This window comes from Diabrotica virgifera, chromosome 8, assembly GCF_917563875.1.
Source record: "Diabrotica virgifera virgifera chromosome 8, PGI_DIABVI_V3a".
Taxonomy (NCBI): Eukaryota; Metazoa; Arthropoda; class Insecta; order Coleoptera; family Chrysomelidae; genus Diabrotica; species Diabrotica virgifera.
Window position 1 is genome coordinate 41,876,333 of NC_065450.1, and position 19,699 is coordinate 41,896,031.

General features: G+C 29.9%; 1 protein-coding gene across 1 annotated transcript in view; it reads left to right on the top strand.

Annotated features, from left to right (window-relative positions):
• Positions 1–12,715, top strand: part of LOC114336397 (exocyst complex component 8) — a 71,875-nt gene extending 59,160 nt beyond the window's left edge. Inside the window, exons 11-13 of the mRNA XM_050657951.1 lie at positions 2,259–2,481; positions 5,499–5,686; positions 9,734–12,715. Of these exons, the coding sequence (XP_050513908.1) occupies positions 2,259–2,481; positions 5,499–5,686; positions 9,734–9,931 (609 nt within the window). The 3' untranslated portion in view covers positions 9,932–12,715. The remainder of the gene's footprint in view (positions 1–2,258; positions 2,482–5,498; positions 5,687–9,733) is intronic.
• The last annotated feature ends 6,984 nt before the right edge of the window (positions 12,716–19,699 follow it).

Here is a 19,699-nt window from a genome sequence, read left to right on the forward strand (position 1 = left end):
ACGTACACAAACATATTAAAAATATTGTAACGATTTGCATTTTTAGTGCTTTATAAATAGTGGTTGGTGAAGAAAGATGTGTTAAAAACGTGTTCTTCTGGAGGATGCATCTCCACACGGGTACCTAATTTATAGGCGTGGCCTAATCCGGCCCGTTCTCACCTGTGACTTTCATCTTAGTCATGTCGTATGTCTGTCATAAAACTATTCAAAATAATTGTTTTTCCATACAAATAATACATTAATTAATATTATTATTACTATGCTTAAAAAAACGTTATTGAAACACCAACAATATTACAATACTTTATAACTTTTACAACTTTAATATAACTATAAACTTCAAATACAGCTGTTCTACAAGCTGTTAAGTTTCTGTTTATATTGGTTTTTATAGACGTCACCAGACATAAAAGTAAATAATGGTGCAACAAGTAAAGGGTCCAAGACTCTATTGTCTCAATGTACTCATGTGTCAAGTAGCGTGGTGGTTACTGTGTATGGAAGTAGATGACCAAGTACAAATAAATGTGCAAATATCCGGCACGTTTAAATGCGATAAGAGAATTAAACAAAGAGACAGACTAAGTCCTCTCCTTATTTACAATAGTAATAGATACCTTAATCAAAAATATAAGAGATCAAACAAGAAACCTTCAATATATAGTAGGATAAAGTCCTTTTCATGAGCATTTTTCAGTGCGTCACAGTTTTTCGATTTCTTTCTAACGCATAAAATTGTATGTGACAGAAAAGAACGCACGTCGGTGATTACATTTCGTCAGTGACATTTATAACATTTATTCTAGTTGTCAATAGATGGCGCTATAATCGAAAAAAAAATTATTTACGAATTATATAATATATCTACGAATATAATCTGTACAATTTATAAGACAACAAATCAAAGAAAATACCATTTTATAAATGCAATAAACACAATTGATTTGTTTTTATGCCAAATTGCAAATAAAATGTGACAACTGTCAGATTTAACTAAAATGTCATGTTAGAATAAATGTTATAAGTGTGTATTATCACGGACTTACCTTTTTTTCTATCATTTGTGACGCACTGAAAAGTGCTCATGAAAAGAACTCTACATAAACTTAAATGCAATAACGATCAACTCCCTTCTATAGGGCTTTTCATTCACAGTCATTTGTTTCTAGCTTCTGTCATGTGTCACATAATATTAATATATCTACGTCATTCCAGATACCAATAATGGTATCTGGAATGATACAAACCAAAGACGTATGGCGTAGATATATTAATATTATGTGACACATGACAGAAGCTCGAAACAAATGACAGTCGATGAAAAGCCCTATGCGCTGATGATATAGTTTTAATCTCAGACACATAAGAGAAAATGCAAACACTAATAGACATTTGGCAAAAAGAGATACAGAACTTAAAAATGGAAATGACCCTCAATAAAACAAAACTTCTGATAATAATAAATGAAGATAAGAAAAAAGAAAGGAACACCAATATAATAGTAAAGGAACAAGTCATAGAACAAGTATCTACTTTTGAATATTTAGCAAATATAATAACAGATGATGGGAAAACGGACATGGCAATAAGTAATAAACTGAAGAAGGCTACTATCGTGTATTACTCATTAAAGAATACATTTTTTGGGAAATCAGAAATAGATAACAAAACTAAACTCAGTTAATCCGATAATGACATATGAGGCGGAAACATGGATTGTGCAAAAGAAACAAGAATCAATAATAAAATCGAACGAAATGAAATACACCAGAAGAATAGCCATAGTTACAATATTTGAAAGGTTTAGAAATGAAGATATAAGAAGACAGCTGGAGCAAGAACCGATAATTAGGACAATGGAAAACAAACAATTGAACTGGTTTGGCCACATAGAGCGAATGGAGCAAGAGAGACTAACAAAAAAGTTACATGAAGCCAAAATAGTAAACAAAAGAAGAAAAGGAAGACTGAGGAAGACATGGTTGGACCAAATCCATGATATAGGTTAAAAGAGAGACATGACTATAAGTGATATGAAGAACCAGGCCGCCAATAGAAGTACAATCTAAGAAATGGATAAGAGGCGGAACTCTACATCCGACGCCCTGAAGGGCTCTAAGGCTTATGAGAAAGAAGAAGAAGTTCCACTGAGACCTTGTTTGAAGGCAATAAAGGGGAGGTTCACTTTTTATTGTTGCTTTTTAGTACTCCTTCAGCTCATTTAAGTTGTTAATGTTTTAATGATCTATTTCTAGTTATACAGTTATGGTCTGGATTTATGTTACCAATTGGATGGTGCTTTACGATCTTCCTTAGTCAAAGCTTTAAAAGACGCAAGAGATAAACTTATAGATTCGATCAAACTTAGAGCCCTAGAAGATAAATGGATCCCAATTAACTTGCATTCCAAGTCCGCTTTGGGAAGATTTCTACACGAACATTCGCAAATGGGATTAAATTTGGAGAGCTATGTTTCAGGTAGGTAAACTGTTTTTTACTACTATATCCTGTTTTTAAACTAGGAGGAGTAAATTCAAAAGACAGATTCACACCCAATAATGTAACTAAAAAAATCATCAGATTCATCTTCTTTTTGATTGGTCATGTCGGCCTTCGACGGTAATCCATAAATATTACTTATATTATACTAATACGCCGCTAAAGAGTTCTAAAAACAACTATTTTTTATATAAACGCAGACTAAAAATCTAAAAATTAAAGGAACAACGCAGAAAACACAAAAAATCGCCGATTTATTAATTAACCTATAAAATGCCCATAGTGTCAAAATTTCATAACAGTGAAGTAAACTTATCTGAGGTTAACTATTTTCAATGGGAAATAAGCCACAATTTTACCAAAATAATGATTTTATTAACGTTTCGACGCCCAAGTCGGGTGTCGTTGTCAAAATACAAAATAATACAAGATTAAACGAAAATGTTGTTGCTTAGCAAAAAATTCTTCTAATTTATTTAATCTGACTCATTTATATCGGCAATTCAGACATGTATTATACATTTTAAAGTAGAAGACTTTAAAATGATATTGCCAATATTGATGAGTTGCGTTCCTGGGACGACTTTACTAAAAGATAGTTCATTCGATTACATGAAATCAACCTCAACTCAAGAATATCCGCCACAAAAAATCATAGCATGTGATCTGTCTTTAAAAAGACAACCAAATGCAAAGGTGGCAGTAAAATTCTCGCGCCAGAGATTCCATAGTAAATGACGAGGGAAAACCAGGAAAAAACCTCGTGATACTATCCCGACATCGTAAGTATTTGGGCTTAGATTTAGTTTACTCTCAAAACTAATACCAAATTCTGACTTTAATATAATATATGCTATTTTAAATTATAAATAATATTAATAATACATAGATATTATATAAATAATACTAAAATATAAAATATGTACTAACTCGATATGTTACTGACTTACTAATCGTGGTATTTTCTTTCTATTGACTTCCTCTTTTAGTATGGGTAACCACATCCTACTGAGGTGTATTTATCTGAGGTTTATTACAAACAAGCATTACGGCGCGGTAAATTTGAATTACTCCTCCTAGTTTAAAAACAGGGTATATAGTGGAGTCACTGAAGGTGGGTATGAGCTATTACCTCCGATTTCGTTCAACCTCCATCGATTTGCATGAAAATTCTTGAATGGTTAGAGGATATCTCAAGAAACAAAGGTGACATGGTGCCAACTTGCGCTTTTACCCTGGGGGTGAATGCCACCCCTTCTCGGGGTGAAAATTATTTTATTAAAAATAACGCCATAATTACATAGGGGGGCAAATTCTAAGCAAAATTTGTTATATAGTTATTAAAATAAATCAAAACTTTTTGAGTTATTAAATATCAAAAATGTTAATTTTTCGTAAGAAAAATGCATGTTTTTAACCTATTTTTCATAGATAACTCAGAAACTACAAGTTTTTACAAAAAAGTTATAATTACCAAAATTGAAGCTAATAAAAAACTAAATAAACTCCTTATTAAAAAACCTTTTAGTATTAACTAAAAGTGAGTTATAGGTAATTGAATGCATATTTTTTTCGGCGAGTACCCAAATCTAAGTATTCAAGCTTAAATTGCGGGAAAATGATGTATTTTATAACATAAACTTATTAAACATTTGTGAAAGTACTTAAAAATGTCAAACAAATGACAAAACAAAAATCAAATGAGATACCGAACAAGTTAATAGCATTAAAATTTATGCTACAAAAATTTTTTAAACTTTATCTTTTAAAAAATTTTCCAAAAAATGTTATTGTTTTTTTTTTAATAACTCCGTTAATATTTAAGATATCAGGTTCACCTAAAAAAGGTTTGAAAGGTAATTCCAAGGGCTATTAAAGCGCGTTGAATTTAATCTTTCAAACACCTTACTTTTTTTAAAATCAAAGATTAAATAGCCACGCTTACATGGTTCTCGCAGCAAAATTTAAGCTTTAAACGTTTCTATCTCGGTTATTTTTCACCATACAGAAAATGTAAAAAGGTATAATATTTGATATAGAAAAAACTAAAATTTGGTTATTTATACTATTTTTTACGTATATTGAGTATTTTTATAGTTATTATCAGAAGAAAATGAAAATGACGATAATTTTAAAAATTCTGATTTTTTAAATTATATCTTTTTTTTTCAAAAATATGCGTTCTAAACCGGTGAAAATTGTTAAAATCATTACTTATGCTAATGCAAAGAATTTTTTTTAAGGATTACTATAAATTTTAATTTTTGTGGAAATGGCGTACGTATGTTGTATTTTTCACTTTTTCCTAAAAAATTCGAAAGGGTTCTCTTAGTTTGATTATAACTTGCTTAATTTTGATGCTATTAACTTCTTCTGGAGCTCATTTGTTAGGTATTCTGAAGTACTTTGATAAGTGTTTAACAGGTATATTTTATAAAATGCATCGTTTTCCCATTATTTAAACTTGAATAATTAGATTTGAGTACTCATCGAAAAAAATATACATTTAATTACCTGTAACTCACTTTGAATTAACATTAGTTTAGTACTTTAAGTGAATAGTATATTCAATTTTGGTAGGAATAATTTTTTTGTAAAAGCTAATAGTTTTTGGGTTATAGGTGAAAAACAGCTTTAAAACATGCATTTTTTACGAAAAAATAAAATTTTTGATCTTTAATAACTCAAAAAGTATTGATTTATGTTAATAACTTAATATAACAAATTTTGCTTAGAATTTGTCCCTCTATCGATTTTTGGTATTATTTTTAATAAAATAATTTTCACCCTAGAAAAGGGATGCATCCACCCTCAGGGTAAAAGCGCAAGTTAGCATTATGTCACCTTTGTTCCTTGAGGTATCCTCTAACTGCTCACCAATTTTCACGAAAATCGATGGAGGTTCAACGAAATCGTAGGTGAAAACCTTCAGTGACTGCACTAATAGTAATCTTGTATTATTTATAGACAGTTACTTTTCAAATGTTATTTTGCAGGTGACACTTGGATTCAACTGACAGCAAGTACTTTATCGTTTACAAAAATGTTTTTCCAATTGTTAAATGACTGTATGAAGTTAAAAACGACTGAATTGGTATACACCATAGACGAAACTTTGTATAATGTGTTCGACGCTCAATTGAAACACAATGAAAATGCTCTTCGCAATGAGTTAAATCAGGACGTAAGTATACGCTCAACTGACGTTCTGGAATGTTAATTATGTTTGTAAACGGCACACTGATCAGTTCCTATCATCTAATAAAACATTTGCCGTACAAAAATGTTTTATTTTAAAGCCATCGGTACATAATTTGAAAATATTTTACGGCTATCCCTACTTTTTCTGTCTTTACACGGCAAATTACGTGTAGTAAAATTCTCACTGGTATGGATATGTAAACTTTACTTGACAATGTCATCATTAACTTTAAAGATGGCTTTTGAATGTTCTTGGATAACTGTTACTTCTATAATTAATTGCCTTAATTATTCATTCAGTTAATTAATATGATAATTTTTTCACTATGTATTCACCGATTGTAATAATTTATCTACTGTACAACAAAAACTAATAATCAATCGAGAAAAGAGGAAAAGTGATAAAGTGATTTTTTAATAACATATTGTTACTATGAAACGCTTACAATTTTGAACATCTTTAACAACAAAATACTTAGATCACTGAATATATCCTGGTGTATTCTCTGCTTGGATCTTCCATAAATAATAAACAATAAATAACTTTTTATTAAGTTCACGTCTTAAATCAATTATTTATCAAAAATATACTATCAATATTATTTAATCAACAACTCAAAATATTCCCGATGCCATGTCAAATATTTAAAATTGTCACTGTCTGACTGACAATATGCTGACAATATTCTATTCGGCTGAGTGCGGTGTATGACACAGATATATTTGGAAAATATTACTACGGACATTGTGTTCATTTTTTTTTCGAATCCCTTAAAAACCAATAAATATTTTTGAAAAATTTAAACGTAGAATGAAAGACTAAATTATTATCGAGGCCGAAAGTCCCTTAGAGTAAATAAAAAGTTTATTTTTAATGAGATATTTTAAATTAAAAATCACACTAAATTTTCTGTTAGTTTTCACCACTGTAACTTATTAAAATAAACATTATAGAAGTTCTCAGGGACTTTTGGCCCTCGCTAATAACGTAATCTTTCAATCTGCGTTCAAATTTTTCAAAAATGCTTATTAGTTTTCTCAGCATTCGAAAAAAATGAATCCTATTTGAATAGAATTGGAGCAGAAACTACGTACCCATCCCCTTAAATATATTTCATTTTTTCATTTTAGATGCTCAATCCATGACAATACTCCAAAGATACGTCGATGATCAAAATCTCTGGTGCCCGTTTGGCTTGATTGTTGCTCATAGGATTACGCGTCCACTCTCTTTCCTTGTCTAAGTAGTATCCATGTAATATATACAGTCGAACCCGCTTATTAGACTACCTCTTAAAGGAATATCCCGGTTTAAGGGGGGGGTATGGTTTGAAATCAACATATCAAGCACTTTTTTGTGAATTTTTTTCGAAGCTATGGTAGAAATATTTTATTTTTAAATTAAATAAACATATTAAGTATAATTCAAAGAATATTTAAGAAAAAATTCAATCCAAAATATTGAAAAATACGCCATTGGCGACAAATTTTGGCAGGCGGCTCAATAAAAAATTGATTTTGCGGTGGACATCAGAACTCATCACTGGATCATACGAAATAAAAAATTCAAAAAGATTTAATTAGCTTATGAGTTTGGCGAGGTAACAACGTAGAGTTTTTTATTTTTAAATATTTTGAATTTTTGGTATCACTCCGAAGTCAAAAATACGAAATTTTTGATAAATTTTTTGTGAAAACCACCAGATTTAATATTGTTGAACAAAAAATAAGCACAAAACAAAAAATATCTCGACGTTGTTACCTCACGAAATGTCTAAAGAAAATCTATGCAAAATTTCAGGTAGATCGGTCAAGTAGTTTATCAGTTACAATGTCCACCGCATTTGAAAAAGCAGTTTTGAGAAAAATGCGTTTAAAGTTTTGACAGCTGCATCTTTATCTTCTTATTTGTCTGCCAAATCGTAAAGTGATGAACATTGGAATATGTTTTTTGAATTGCGGAGTAATCTACAAAAGAGAAGGCGAACAGTTGTTTAACGTTTCTCACTACGCTCAAGCGTGCTGGCGCGAAGCCTCGGCAACGCGAGTCGAAGGTAGGGATATTCAACACCCTGTATCTCTGGTAATTTTACTCCGATTATTTTGAAATTTTCAGAGAGTATTCTTGAAAGTATGCACTTTTATTTGAAATAATAAAAGAAATTAAATATTTCAAACCATACCCCCTCCTTAAGGAATAGAAATTTGAGGTCCCGAAACATTTATAGTAGCAACCAATGATCGCTTATTAGAATATCCCGGTTATAGTAATACTTTTGCTTGGCACAAAGGCTATTCTAATAAGCGGGTTCTACTGTATTGTATATATAAAGGGTTGTCCACAGCTAATGCCGTTTCCCTTCCGTCAGCCAGGACTTCCATTTTTTCGATCTTCCCAGTCTCCGTCTTCCAATCCTTTCTTAGACATGGCTTCGTCGACTTCATTTTTCCAAGATCTTCTCGGTCGTCCTCTTCTTCTCGTTCCTCTTGGGCTCCATTCTGCAACCTTGTTTATCCAAGTGTTTTCTGCTCTGCGTACGTGGCCGTACCATTTTAGTCTTCTCTCGTCTATATATTGCAGGGCATCTTTTTCCACTTGCATTCTTCTCCTTATCTCCTCATTTGTTATTATGTCTCTTCTGGTGAGACCACAGCATCTTCTCCAGTATTCCATTTCGGTTGCCAGAATGCTTTTTTGGGTTTTTTGTTTATGACCCAAATTTCTGCGGCATATGTCATGATGCTTCTTACTATTGTTTGGTATATCATTTTTTTTTTGTTTTTCCCTTGATGTTCTTATTCCAGATTACATTATGGAGTTGTCTGATACAAGATCTTGTTTGTCCAAATATACTTTTTATTTCTGCTTCTGTTGTTCCGTTTTTCGACATTATAAAGCCCAACTATTTAAAATTCTTCGTTCCTTTTAGTTCAACTTGATCTTCTACTTCTAAGTTTTTTACGTCTTCTTCCGATATTGCTAAGTATTCCGTTTTCTTCATATTTATTTCCAGGCCCACCTTTTTGTATTCCTCTCTTAGTTTTGTTACCATGTAACTGATATCCTCTTCATCTTGAGCCATCACCACCTGATCGTCTGCGAAACATAATGTGTAGAGATAATCGTCCCTTATCGGTATTCCCATACCCCTACATTTTGTCTTCCAAGTTGTTAGTGCGTGTTCTAAAAATATTTTAAATAGAGTTAGTGACGTTGGGCATCCCTGTAGTAATCCTTTTGTTGTTTTGAAGTTAGCAACTACCTTGTTTCCGATTTTTATATTTACTTCATTTCCACTGTACATGTTCTTGATTGCTTGTGTTAGGTTAGGTGGTATCCCTATTTTAGTCATTGCTTTGTACAGTTCTTTCCTTGGCACGGTGTCGTATGCCTTCCTAAGATCTATAAACGCCATGTGTACATCTTTATTCTTAGCTCTTTTTTTCTCTATTGTCTGTTGTATTGTATGGATATGATCTAGACATGATTTCCCTGCCGTGAAACCTGCTTGTTCTTCTCCGATTTTACTTTCTATATTCATATATAATATATGCCTAATATGCATTACCTACATTGCGAAGCCAGATATTATCATAGACATATAATACTTAGACTGTGCGCTGCCATCTAAGTGACGATTGCGACAGAGAAAACTGAGACTATTAGGTGGAAAGTCTCTTTCTAATCGGAGAATTTCATCCAATCGGCGACAGTGGGAAAGTGACGTGATCGATAAACCCAACGTTATTGGATTGGAGATAGACTTCCCACCTAATAGCCTCAGTTTTCTCTGTCGCAATCGTCACTTACTTTTAGATGACAGCGCGCAGTCTAGGTATTATATTATGTCTATGGATATTTTCTGGCTTCGTAATGTAGGTTATGGTTGATTAAAGTAAGTCATATGGTGGCGCCACCATACGGGATGTCCATATGACCGGCCACTCGGCCAGTGTTATATAGGGGTTATCTGCCTTATCAGATAGGTTGCAGTTTTAAGGATATACACCAATCTATTATATTTTTTAGCAAAGAAGCTTCCTAACTAAAAATGCTGAATTTTTACTGGTCAATGTAGTCGAAGTATCGCAGAAAATATATAGTCAAAATGTGGGCTATGAGTGTGCAACACTTAAAAAACTACAAGGCGAATATGTGGCTTTAAAAAAGGGCGTTTCTCCAACAACCAGAAGTACTAAAACAAAATACTCATCTGAATTTTTGTAAAAATATAATGATAGATAAGATCAATTATAGTTGTTCCAACAGATCTTTGCACATGCATAAAATTATTCACGATTTACTTTTTATATTAGGTCTCCTTCACAGAAACTAGTATCGCAAAATTACGCAAACTTAGTAACGCAAACTTACGCAAACGCGTAACGCAAACTTAGCAAACTAGTATCGCAAAATTAAGCAAAATTACGCAAAATTAAGCAAACTAGTATCGCAAAATTAAGTCCATAGAAACTATAAGAAGTTAAACGATAAAGGTTAAAGTTAAATGTTAAAATGATAAGGGATAAGCGATATGGCATGTCTTTGATACATTATTTACTAAGAATTTTGACGTTTAGTGACAGTGGCGCATTTGTTGTGTTTAAAAAACGGTTTTTCATATTATTTAAACTTTCATATCATAATGTTCTTCTGAAGCTATTTTCTTGTGGCATTTTTATAATCAATTACTTTTAATGGGAAATAAGCCACAATTTTACCAAAAAAATGATTTTATTAACGTTTCGAAGCCCAAATCGGGTTTCGTTGTCAAAATACAAAAATGTTGTCAAAATACATTTTTGTATTTTGACAACGAAACCCGATTTGGGCTTCGAAACGTTAATAAAATCATTTTTTTGGTAAAATTGTGGCTTATTTCCCATTAAAAGTAATTGATTTCATATCATAAATGTTAGAACGACTAACTGTTGGTGTCTTATTTGATTACTTCTGGTAATTATTTATTTTTAAGCTAATGAGACAAGTAGTGATTTTTAAGCTACAAATTGTCATTATACAACTATGGTTCTGTCGAACATTATCGAGATTACTGTTCAACTTTTTGTTTTTTTTTTTATTTATTTATTACCGTTCTATTAATAGTCGGTATGATGTTCAAGCTGTTTATTGTTGGGTCCATCAATCTCCTCAGTGGTGAAAAAGATCAACCACTTCAATTAAACAACTTTATAAAAAACGTCCACAGGGAGAATAGCCATTTCCTAATATTTACATTGACAGTACATGCCATCGTACATTTCACTTAGGGCCGGTTGTTCGAACGCTAATCAAAACTGATCATTATCAAATATTTAATTACAATTATATTTGATTAAGCGTACTTCTGACAGATGTCGCATTTTGAGGTTATGTTGACTGATTTATTTTATTATTTTGGTTTTAATTTAAAATAAAACATAATTAAACTCTTTCTGATGTTAATTTCTTGTTTTTACTTACAAATCAATAATAATAATAAGCAATTTTTAATAATTTAAGAGCTGCGGCTATATTTTAATTACTGTTTTACCTACAATCAATAACTGATTAGTGTTTTACATGTATTTTTCATGTCGCGATTTGATTTCCATCAAGAAAATTGATTACAATAAATGATTGATTATAATCAACTTATTGATTAGCGTTCGAACAACCGGCCCTAAATGTTTTGATTTAACTTGTTTGCTAATCAGTCATTACTAGAGAGCGGAATATATGCAAAGTGCATATAGATGCATATATTGCATATTTTCAGACAACAAACACAACATTGCATATTTAAGCTAAACACGATTTATTTTGCATATTTTAAAAATAAATCATATAAAAGTTTAAAATTTTCCTCTCTTAGTTGGAATTTTATAACTTCGATATGAACGAGCTCGTTATTTATCTATCTATCGCTCATCTGGGCTTTCCCATTACTACCTGAATTTAACAATTATGTGTGTTCCCAGAAAAATATTATTTTATTAGCGTAGCAAGTCGTAGGTACCTACCTGCTTTTAAGGGTCTAATAATTATTTTGTCAGTTTCCGGCCAACATTTGTTTAAAGTAAACGTTGTATCGTATTTAGTGTTTTTGAAGTGATTGGTATATATTAAATTTAAATATGTCTACCATTCAAAAAAGTGCTTGGATAAAGTGTTTTCCCGAGTTAAAGCTAAGTGGAGACAAAGTATTTTGCAAGGCCTGTGCCAAAATCCTAAGTTACATTCATTTTCACATTTCATTTTTTAAATGAGGAACTGACAAACAAAAGCATCATGTCCCACAAAAGAAATTTTTCTGGAAAGAGTGTTTTTATTCGACAAATTCGCTTTTACTTCTATAAAGACGAACATAGAGAGAAGCATCAAAATACAAAAATCCATCAAATTGTAGACAATTCCGCTTTTGTTCTTCAGCTTAAGTAACGTACTTTGTTCTTTAAGTAACGTACAAATTGCTAAAGAACTTATGTTCATAAAAGTTAATTTTAGTTTTTTACCAGATCTAATAAAGTCATTAGAACAAAGGAATTTACAGTTAAGTGATTCGGTTAATCTTGTTAACACTTTTTCTGCTCATTGTCAAAAAATTCCCGGAAATACAGGGATTACAATTAGAAATAAATTAAAAAATGTTTTAGAAAAAAATGAGGGCTTCGATTGTTTGAGGAAAGTTGTACGTATTTTTGAAGGCAACTTTTCTGAAGATCTTACGACTTAATATATTGTTTTATTTTTGAGTATTTTTAATATGCATTTGCATATTTAGACAAATTTAGAAAAAATACCTGCATATTTGTAGTAAAAGTAATGCATATATATGCGCATATTTTGGTAATGTTGTGTTGCATATTTTCCGCTCTCTAGTCATTACGTATGTGCAAAGATCCATTAGAACAAAGAACAACACTGTAGATAATATTTGTTAAAATACGTATACTTTATTTAAAAAACCCAATAGATGTTTAAGAGTTATAGCTGATTATATTGTATTATATGAATATATACATTTTTAAAGTGTTTTCTTACATTCCTGTCTAACTTGTAACGACGAAATTCACCCTGTGGGAATAATGTAAATAGAATTGACAAGATGGTAATATGTCATAGAAGGGGATGTTTTCGTGTTACAAAATTTGAAGAACATGTCCTCGGTTGCTCAGTACGGAAGAGTATTGGGGGGTCTTAACGGTGTGTTGTTAATATTCTCTTATTAGCTTAGAAATAGAAAAATCAAATAGATAATCAAATAAAAAGAAATACAATATTGGGCGCCACTGGTTTTCTTATGGGAACCAAACATATACAAAAATAGAAACATTGAAAAAAGATAGCTCAAACCAAAAATTAACAAAAACATAGTCAATACAAAATCATATACTTTTAAATGAAAACAAATCAGTGTAACTTATCTTATAATTATGTCTTAACTTATCCAAATCTTTGTTGTATTTAAGAAACAAGAGAAAGGGAACAAGACAATAATAAAATAGTATTTTGCAATGAATCAGACAGTATTTATTGAAACAAAATTAAATTGAAAAGAACTGTGATCTCTTGCGGATTTACAAAAATATAAGGATCGAGATCATGTTTACCAAAAAATTAAAAGTTTACAAAAAAAATACAATGTACATATAGTCCTGTATCTTCTCATAGTTGATTTTCAAAAGTCCAAGGCACAAAGTCAAGGCACACTTCACTATAGTCACATTACAAAAAGAATAGATATATGGAAAGTACATACAGGGTGCGCCAAACCTCTGGTTTTCTTTGATTACTGCTAAACTATGGGATATACAAAAAAATGTTTTTAACAAAACTAATGTATATCAAAACCGTCTATAATTTAAAATTATTTTCGATTATACAGGGTGAGTCAGAACGACGGTACGAACCAAAGTTGTGTTTTTTTAAATGGAACACCCTATATATTACATCATTTTTAAATATAATTTATTAAAATATGAAAAATTTGTATAAGGTCTTATAGGCCTAAAGTTAATAATCTTCGAAATATTTACATTTTTATTGAGAAAAATGGTAATATTTATAGGGCTGTGGATTATGTTTTCAAGGTAATAAAAATTTAAGTGGTAGGTCAAAGTTTTTATCATATAGTGTCATTTTTAAATAATTTAATATCTTTTACTTATAGTCATAAAATATACAGTGTGATCACTATTTGCAAATACAAAATTTTCTCATTTTTTTAAATGGAACACCCTGTATATTGTTATTGCATTTTGTAGTAAATATTACCTTTCTTTTGGTATAAGGTTGTATGTACATAGCATGTTTGGTTTTGTAAATATTTAAAAAAGAACTATAGATTTTACGTTTCGCGGATATTTTATATCCGCGATAATTTTAATTAATTTTTTTTTCAAAAAAAAATTATAATCTGATTTTAGAAACATACACTAAAATATTAAAGATGAACATAAAAACGTACTTAAAGATTAAAATAAAACGTATGCAAGTGCAACTTAATTGAATTTAATAACTTTAAAATTATGTTACAAACAATATTTTACCATACTAATAAGTAATTAATATGGATAAATTAATTATTAAATTAAACAACCAATTTTAAAATCTACCCTAGTAACTTTATTGTACCCAATTTTGTTAGTTAAATTGTATTTATGAGTAAGATCAGTTAATAACTTTTTAATTTACCTACATCTTGAGAACGTATAAAGTATGCTTTGAAACAAATGAACGTTATAGAAGTATATTATTATGAAGTAAATAGTATCTATGTAGTCGTGTCACAAAAGATGGTAATAATTTCTAATGGTTTCGCCAAAATAAAATGTCATATCCACCAATTGTTCGGTAGAAAAATTAAAAATTAAAATATAACAATTTTTTACAAAAATTTCAACTACAAAAGTATTACCAGCTATTGTGACACCATTTAATACTATTTATATTATTATATAGTTTGGCTGATACATTTAACATTCATTTGTTTCAAAGCATACTTTATAATTATTATGTTCTCAAGATGTAAGTAAATTTAATAGGTAAATTAAAAGTTTAATTGATGTTACTCGTAAATACAATATAACTAACAATTAATTTGGTACAGGAAAGTTGCTGTGGTAGAAAAATTACTAGGGTAGATATCAAATTTGGTTGTTTATTCAATTTAGTAACTAATTTATGCATTCATTAGTATGGTAAAATATTTTTTGTAAAATAATTTTAAGTTATTAATTAAATCAATTGAATTGTACTAGTATACGATTTATTTTAATCTTTAATTACGTTTTTATTTTCATATTTGATATTTTATTGTATGTTTCTAAAACCAGATTATAATTATTTTTTTTGCAAAAAAAATTTTTAATAAAAAATCCGCAAAAACGTAAAATCTATAGTTTTTTTAAATATCTACAAAACGAAACATGCTAGGTACATACAACCTTATACCAAAAGAAAGGTTGTAATATTTACTACAAAAGGCAATACTAATATATAGGGTGTCCCATTTAAAAAAATGAGAAAATTTTGTATTTGCAAATAGTGATCACACTGTATATTTTATGACTATATGTCAAATATGTTAATTTATTTAAAACTAACAGTATACTAAAAAAGCTTTGACATGTCATTTAAATTTTAAATACCTTGAAAACCTAATTCACAGCCCTTTGAATATTACCATTTTTCTCAATAAAAGTGTACATATTTCGAAAACTGTTAACTTTAGGCCTATAATACCTTATATAAATTCTGAATATTTTTAAAAAATGTATTTAAAAATGATTTAATATATAGGGTGTTCCATTTAAAAAAAAAATATAACTTTGGTTCGTACCGTCGTTCTGACTCACCCTGTATAATCGAAAATAATTTTAAATTATAAACGGCTTCAATATACATTAATTTTGTTAAAAACATTTTTTTGTATATCCCATAATTTAGCCGTAATCTAAGAAAACCAGAGGTTTGGCGCACCCTGTATATGCTATCCATAGTTTATAGAAATATTCAGCAATAATTTCTTTAAACAAATTGGTACTGTTCATAACCAAATATTGAAAAAAACTTATAATTTCTTCAGTATGTTGAACTGAATTAAAAAAGGCAAAAACTGCTTCATGCTCTAACTGCAATGCTAGAAACTGCCAACAAAAAAAAACTCCAAATGACTTCTTACTGCGTGTGAAGAGATTATATACCAGCATTGGTATAAAAAATCGCGTTCGCCTAAAAGCGGCCGAACGCGGTGGTCCACGACTTGATTAGACCATAATGGAACACTGTAACTCCACTACTTAAACTCAAATAGGAAACTAAACACCTCAAGTGCCGCAACCAACGGACCTCCGAGGCTCTAAGTACTTGAACTCGACTTCTCTGATTGGATGCCAAAACTAGAATTGAATTTCTCGATCTCAATCTCTCAGAAACATCCTCTTCTAAAAAAACATCCCACTTCCTACCAATATTTCTCGATCAACCAATTAAAGAAAAGTTTAATCCTTCCCCACTCTCATCGACCAATAAAAAAACAAACTGCGTTCTCGGTCAAACCCCTTTTCAACGCCATCGATGTTTCCCAGCGAATCAAAAATTTACCAACATCATGGGTTTTGCGTCACCTTGGATATAGAACTCTGCCATGAAAATGTCAATTCAGCTCAAATAACATCTGGACCCGTTACTCGACTCAGAATCCTGATCTCTACAAAAGAATGCACAAAATAAACAAACCAGCTTCAAAATAACATATTTCGGTCGTCAGAAACCACTTATCGAAGAATTTATAGTTAAAGATCCCTTTTGTCGGTTCAAAATAATATAAACACTTTGGGAAATAAAAATTATCTATTCACGAGAAACAAGCATTTCTGCCGATGATTATCTAATATCGTAAGAAACAAAAGAGACTAAATATTTCCACGCAATACAGAGTACAATTTCTAAAGCGATAAATTTGTGAGAATTCAACAATCTTTATCTGAAACACAAACATGATTTTAACGAATTTAGAATACAGGGTGAAGCGAAAATGATAAGTTTTTCTTACCGTTACAAACTTAGTCCTTACTCTGGGCTAATTAGCAAAATTCATGGAAAAGTTATTTACCAGCAATTTTATTGCTGTAATCGAATTATAAGATCCTATATATTAATAATATAGGTATGCAAAGTCCGCAGATAGTGTGCTACTTTTTTTATAAACAAAATGGCGCCGACAAATCGTATTTTTTTCAATTATTGCTCTATAACTCCGAAGATTTTAACTTTACAACAAAAACACTCAAATAAAAATTCACCGCAATTAAATTCTGCATAGAGATGTGTTTTTCACGATTTGCTCCGACGAAAATTTTCCTCGGAAAATGCGGGTTTTCCTAACAAAAACTATAATTTTCAAATAAAGTTTTACGTAAGTAATTATTAATCAATAATTAAATAACTTAGTGACATCAAAGCTTTCTTGGTATAGATCGTAATTCCAGAAGCCGGTGAAAATTAAACGAATATTTTAGCAACAATTCAATTGTTAATTAATTTACGATCGCAATAATAACCAAAATAATCATGATACGTTGATCAAACTTATAAAGATGAGATGCTTATTTAATATTTTATCGACAAAATATAAATTTTTGTCGTTTTTGCATAATCTTTAAATTAAAAAAAAATAGTTATAATACGCTGGTCTAATTAGTAAAGTAAAAAGAAAGGTTATTTACCAGCAATTTTATTGCTGGAATCGAATTATAAGATACTATGTATTATTAATATAGGTATGCAAAGTCCGCAGATAGTGTGCTACTTTTTTTATAAACAAAATGGCGCCGAAAAATCGTATTTTTTTCAATTATTGCTCTATAACTCCGAAGATTTTAACTTTACACCAAAAACACTCAAATAAAAATTCACCCCAATTTAATTCTACATAGAAGCATGTTTTTTCCGATTTGCTCCGACGAAAATTTTCCTCGAAAAATGTGGGTTTTCCCAAATAAATCTCGAATTTTCAAATAAATTTTTTGGGCCAGTAATTATTTATCAATAATTATATAGCTTGGTGAAATAAAAGCTTTCTTGGTATAGATTATAAATTCAGAAGCCGGTGAAAATGAAACGAATATTTTAGCAACAATTCAATTGTTAATTAACAATTTACAGTCGCAATAACAAACAAAATAATCATGAGACATTGATCAAACTTTGATATCTTATAAAGATGGGATGCCTATTTAACGTTTTGTCGACAAAATATAAATTTTTTATTTTTTTGCATAATCTTTAAATGTTAAAAAAATAGTTATAAACAAATTAACATTTCTCAGAAATTGTTTATTATATTCTAATTTTATAAAATACTTAAAATGCGTATTTCATAGGTCTTGAAAATGAATGCTTTAAAAAATTTTTCCAACCATTTGCAAAAAAGTTATGAAACAGCAAAGTAAATATACGATTGATCCGTTGTTTATAATTGGTTTTAATTGTTTCAAAGCTTAAAAGTGAGTCTATGGTACAATCTAATTACTCACAAAGTATGTCAAAAATTAGTGCAATGGTTATATTTTAATCAAAGATTAAAAATACTTTTTTTTTTGTAATTTTTAGCGCAAAAGTAGGCCTGATACAGAGTCGGAGCTAAAATGTTCACTCGAAGCGACTGACACGCAGCATACATTATTTATAAAAGTGTACGTCTCGCGCGGCCGGTCGTCGCTCCGAGTGAAAATTTTAGCTACAGTACTGTATTATTCTACTTTCGCGCGTGTAAATTGCAAAAAAATATATTTATAATCTTTAATTAAAATATAACCATTAAACTGATAATCGATATTTTTTTTGTAAATAATTAGCTTGTACTTTAAACTCACTTCTACGCTTTGAAAGAATTAAAAAAAATTATAAACACCGTAGTAATTGTATGTTTACTTTGCTGTTTCATAACCTTTTTGCAAATGGTTGCAAAAAAGTTTTAAAGCATTCATTTTAAAGATATTTGAAATGTGCATTTTAGCTATTTTTTAAAGTTACAATATAATAAAAACTTTCTGATAAACCTTAATTTGTTTATAACTATTTTTTTTAAACATTTAAAGATTATGCAAAAAAACAAAAAATTTATATTTTGTCGACAACATGTTAAATAGACATCTCATATTTATAAGATTTCAAAGTTTGATCGGTGTATCATAATTATTTTGGTTATTATTGCGCCCGTAAATTATTAATTAACAATTGAATTGTTGCTAAAATATTCGTTTAATTTTCATTAGCTTCTGGAACTATGATCTAAACCAAGAATGCTTTTAAGTCACCAAATTATTTAATTATTGGTAAATAATTACTTATCTAAAACTTTATTTGAAAATTAAAGATTTTGTTAAGAAAACCCGCATTTTCCGAGGAAAATTTTCATCGGAGCAGATCGGGAAAAACATTTCTCTATGCAGAATTTAACACGGTGAATTTTTATTTGGGTGTTTTTGTTGTAAAATTAAAATCTTTGGAGTTATAGAGCAATAATTGAAAAAAACACGATTTTCGGGCGCCATTTTGTTTATAAAAAAAGTAGCACACTATCTGAGGACTTTGCATACCTATATTATTAATATACAGGGTGAGGCAAATAAAGGGCCTATTAGAAATATCTCGAGAACTAAAGGCAACAGAATCATGACAATTGGAATAAAGGGGTTTTGAAGGATGATCTATTAAATGAAAATATTTTCATCTCTTTGCAACTTCCGGTTATACAGGAAGTTGCTTATAACTTCGTTTTTTTAAATGGGACACCCTGTATATTTTTACATTTTTGGATTCTCTTTGATGTCTTATTTCTTAAAATATCAGGTTTTGTAATATTATACAGGGTATTTTAAAAGATAATTACGTTTTTTTTATTAATTTCGTAGCAAAATTAACACCCTGTAGAATTGTAGTAGTTTGACATCTAAAACTCTACTTACGTTCAAATAATTTTTAATATACTCTACTATTGTTAAGAAT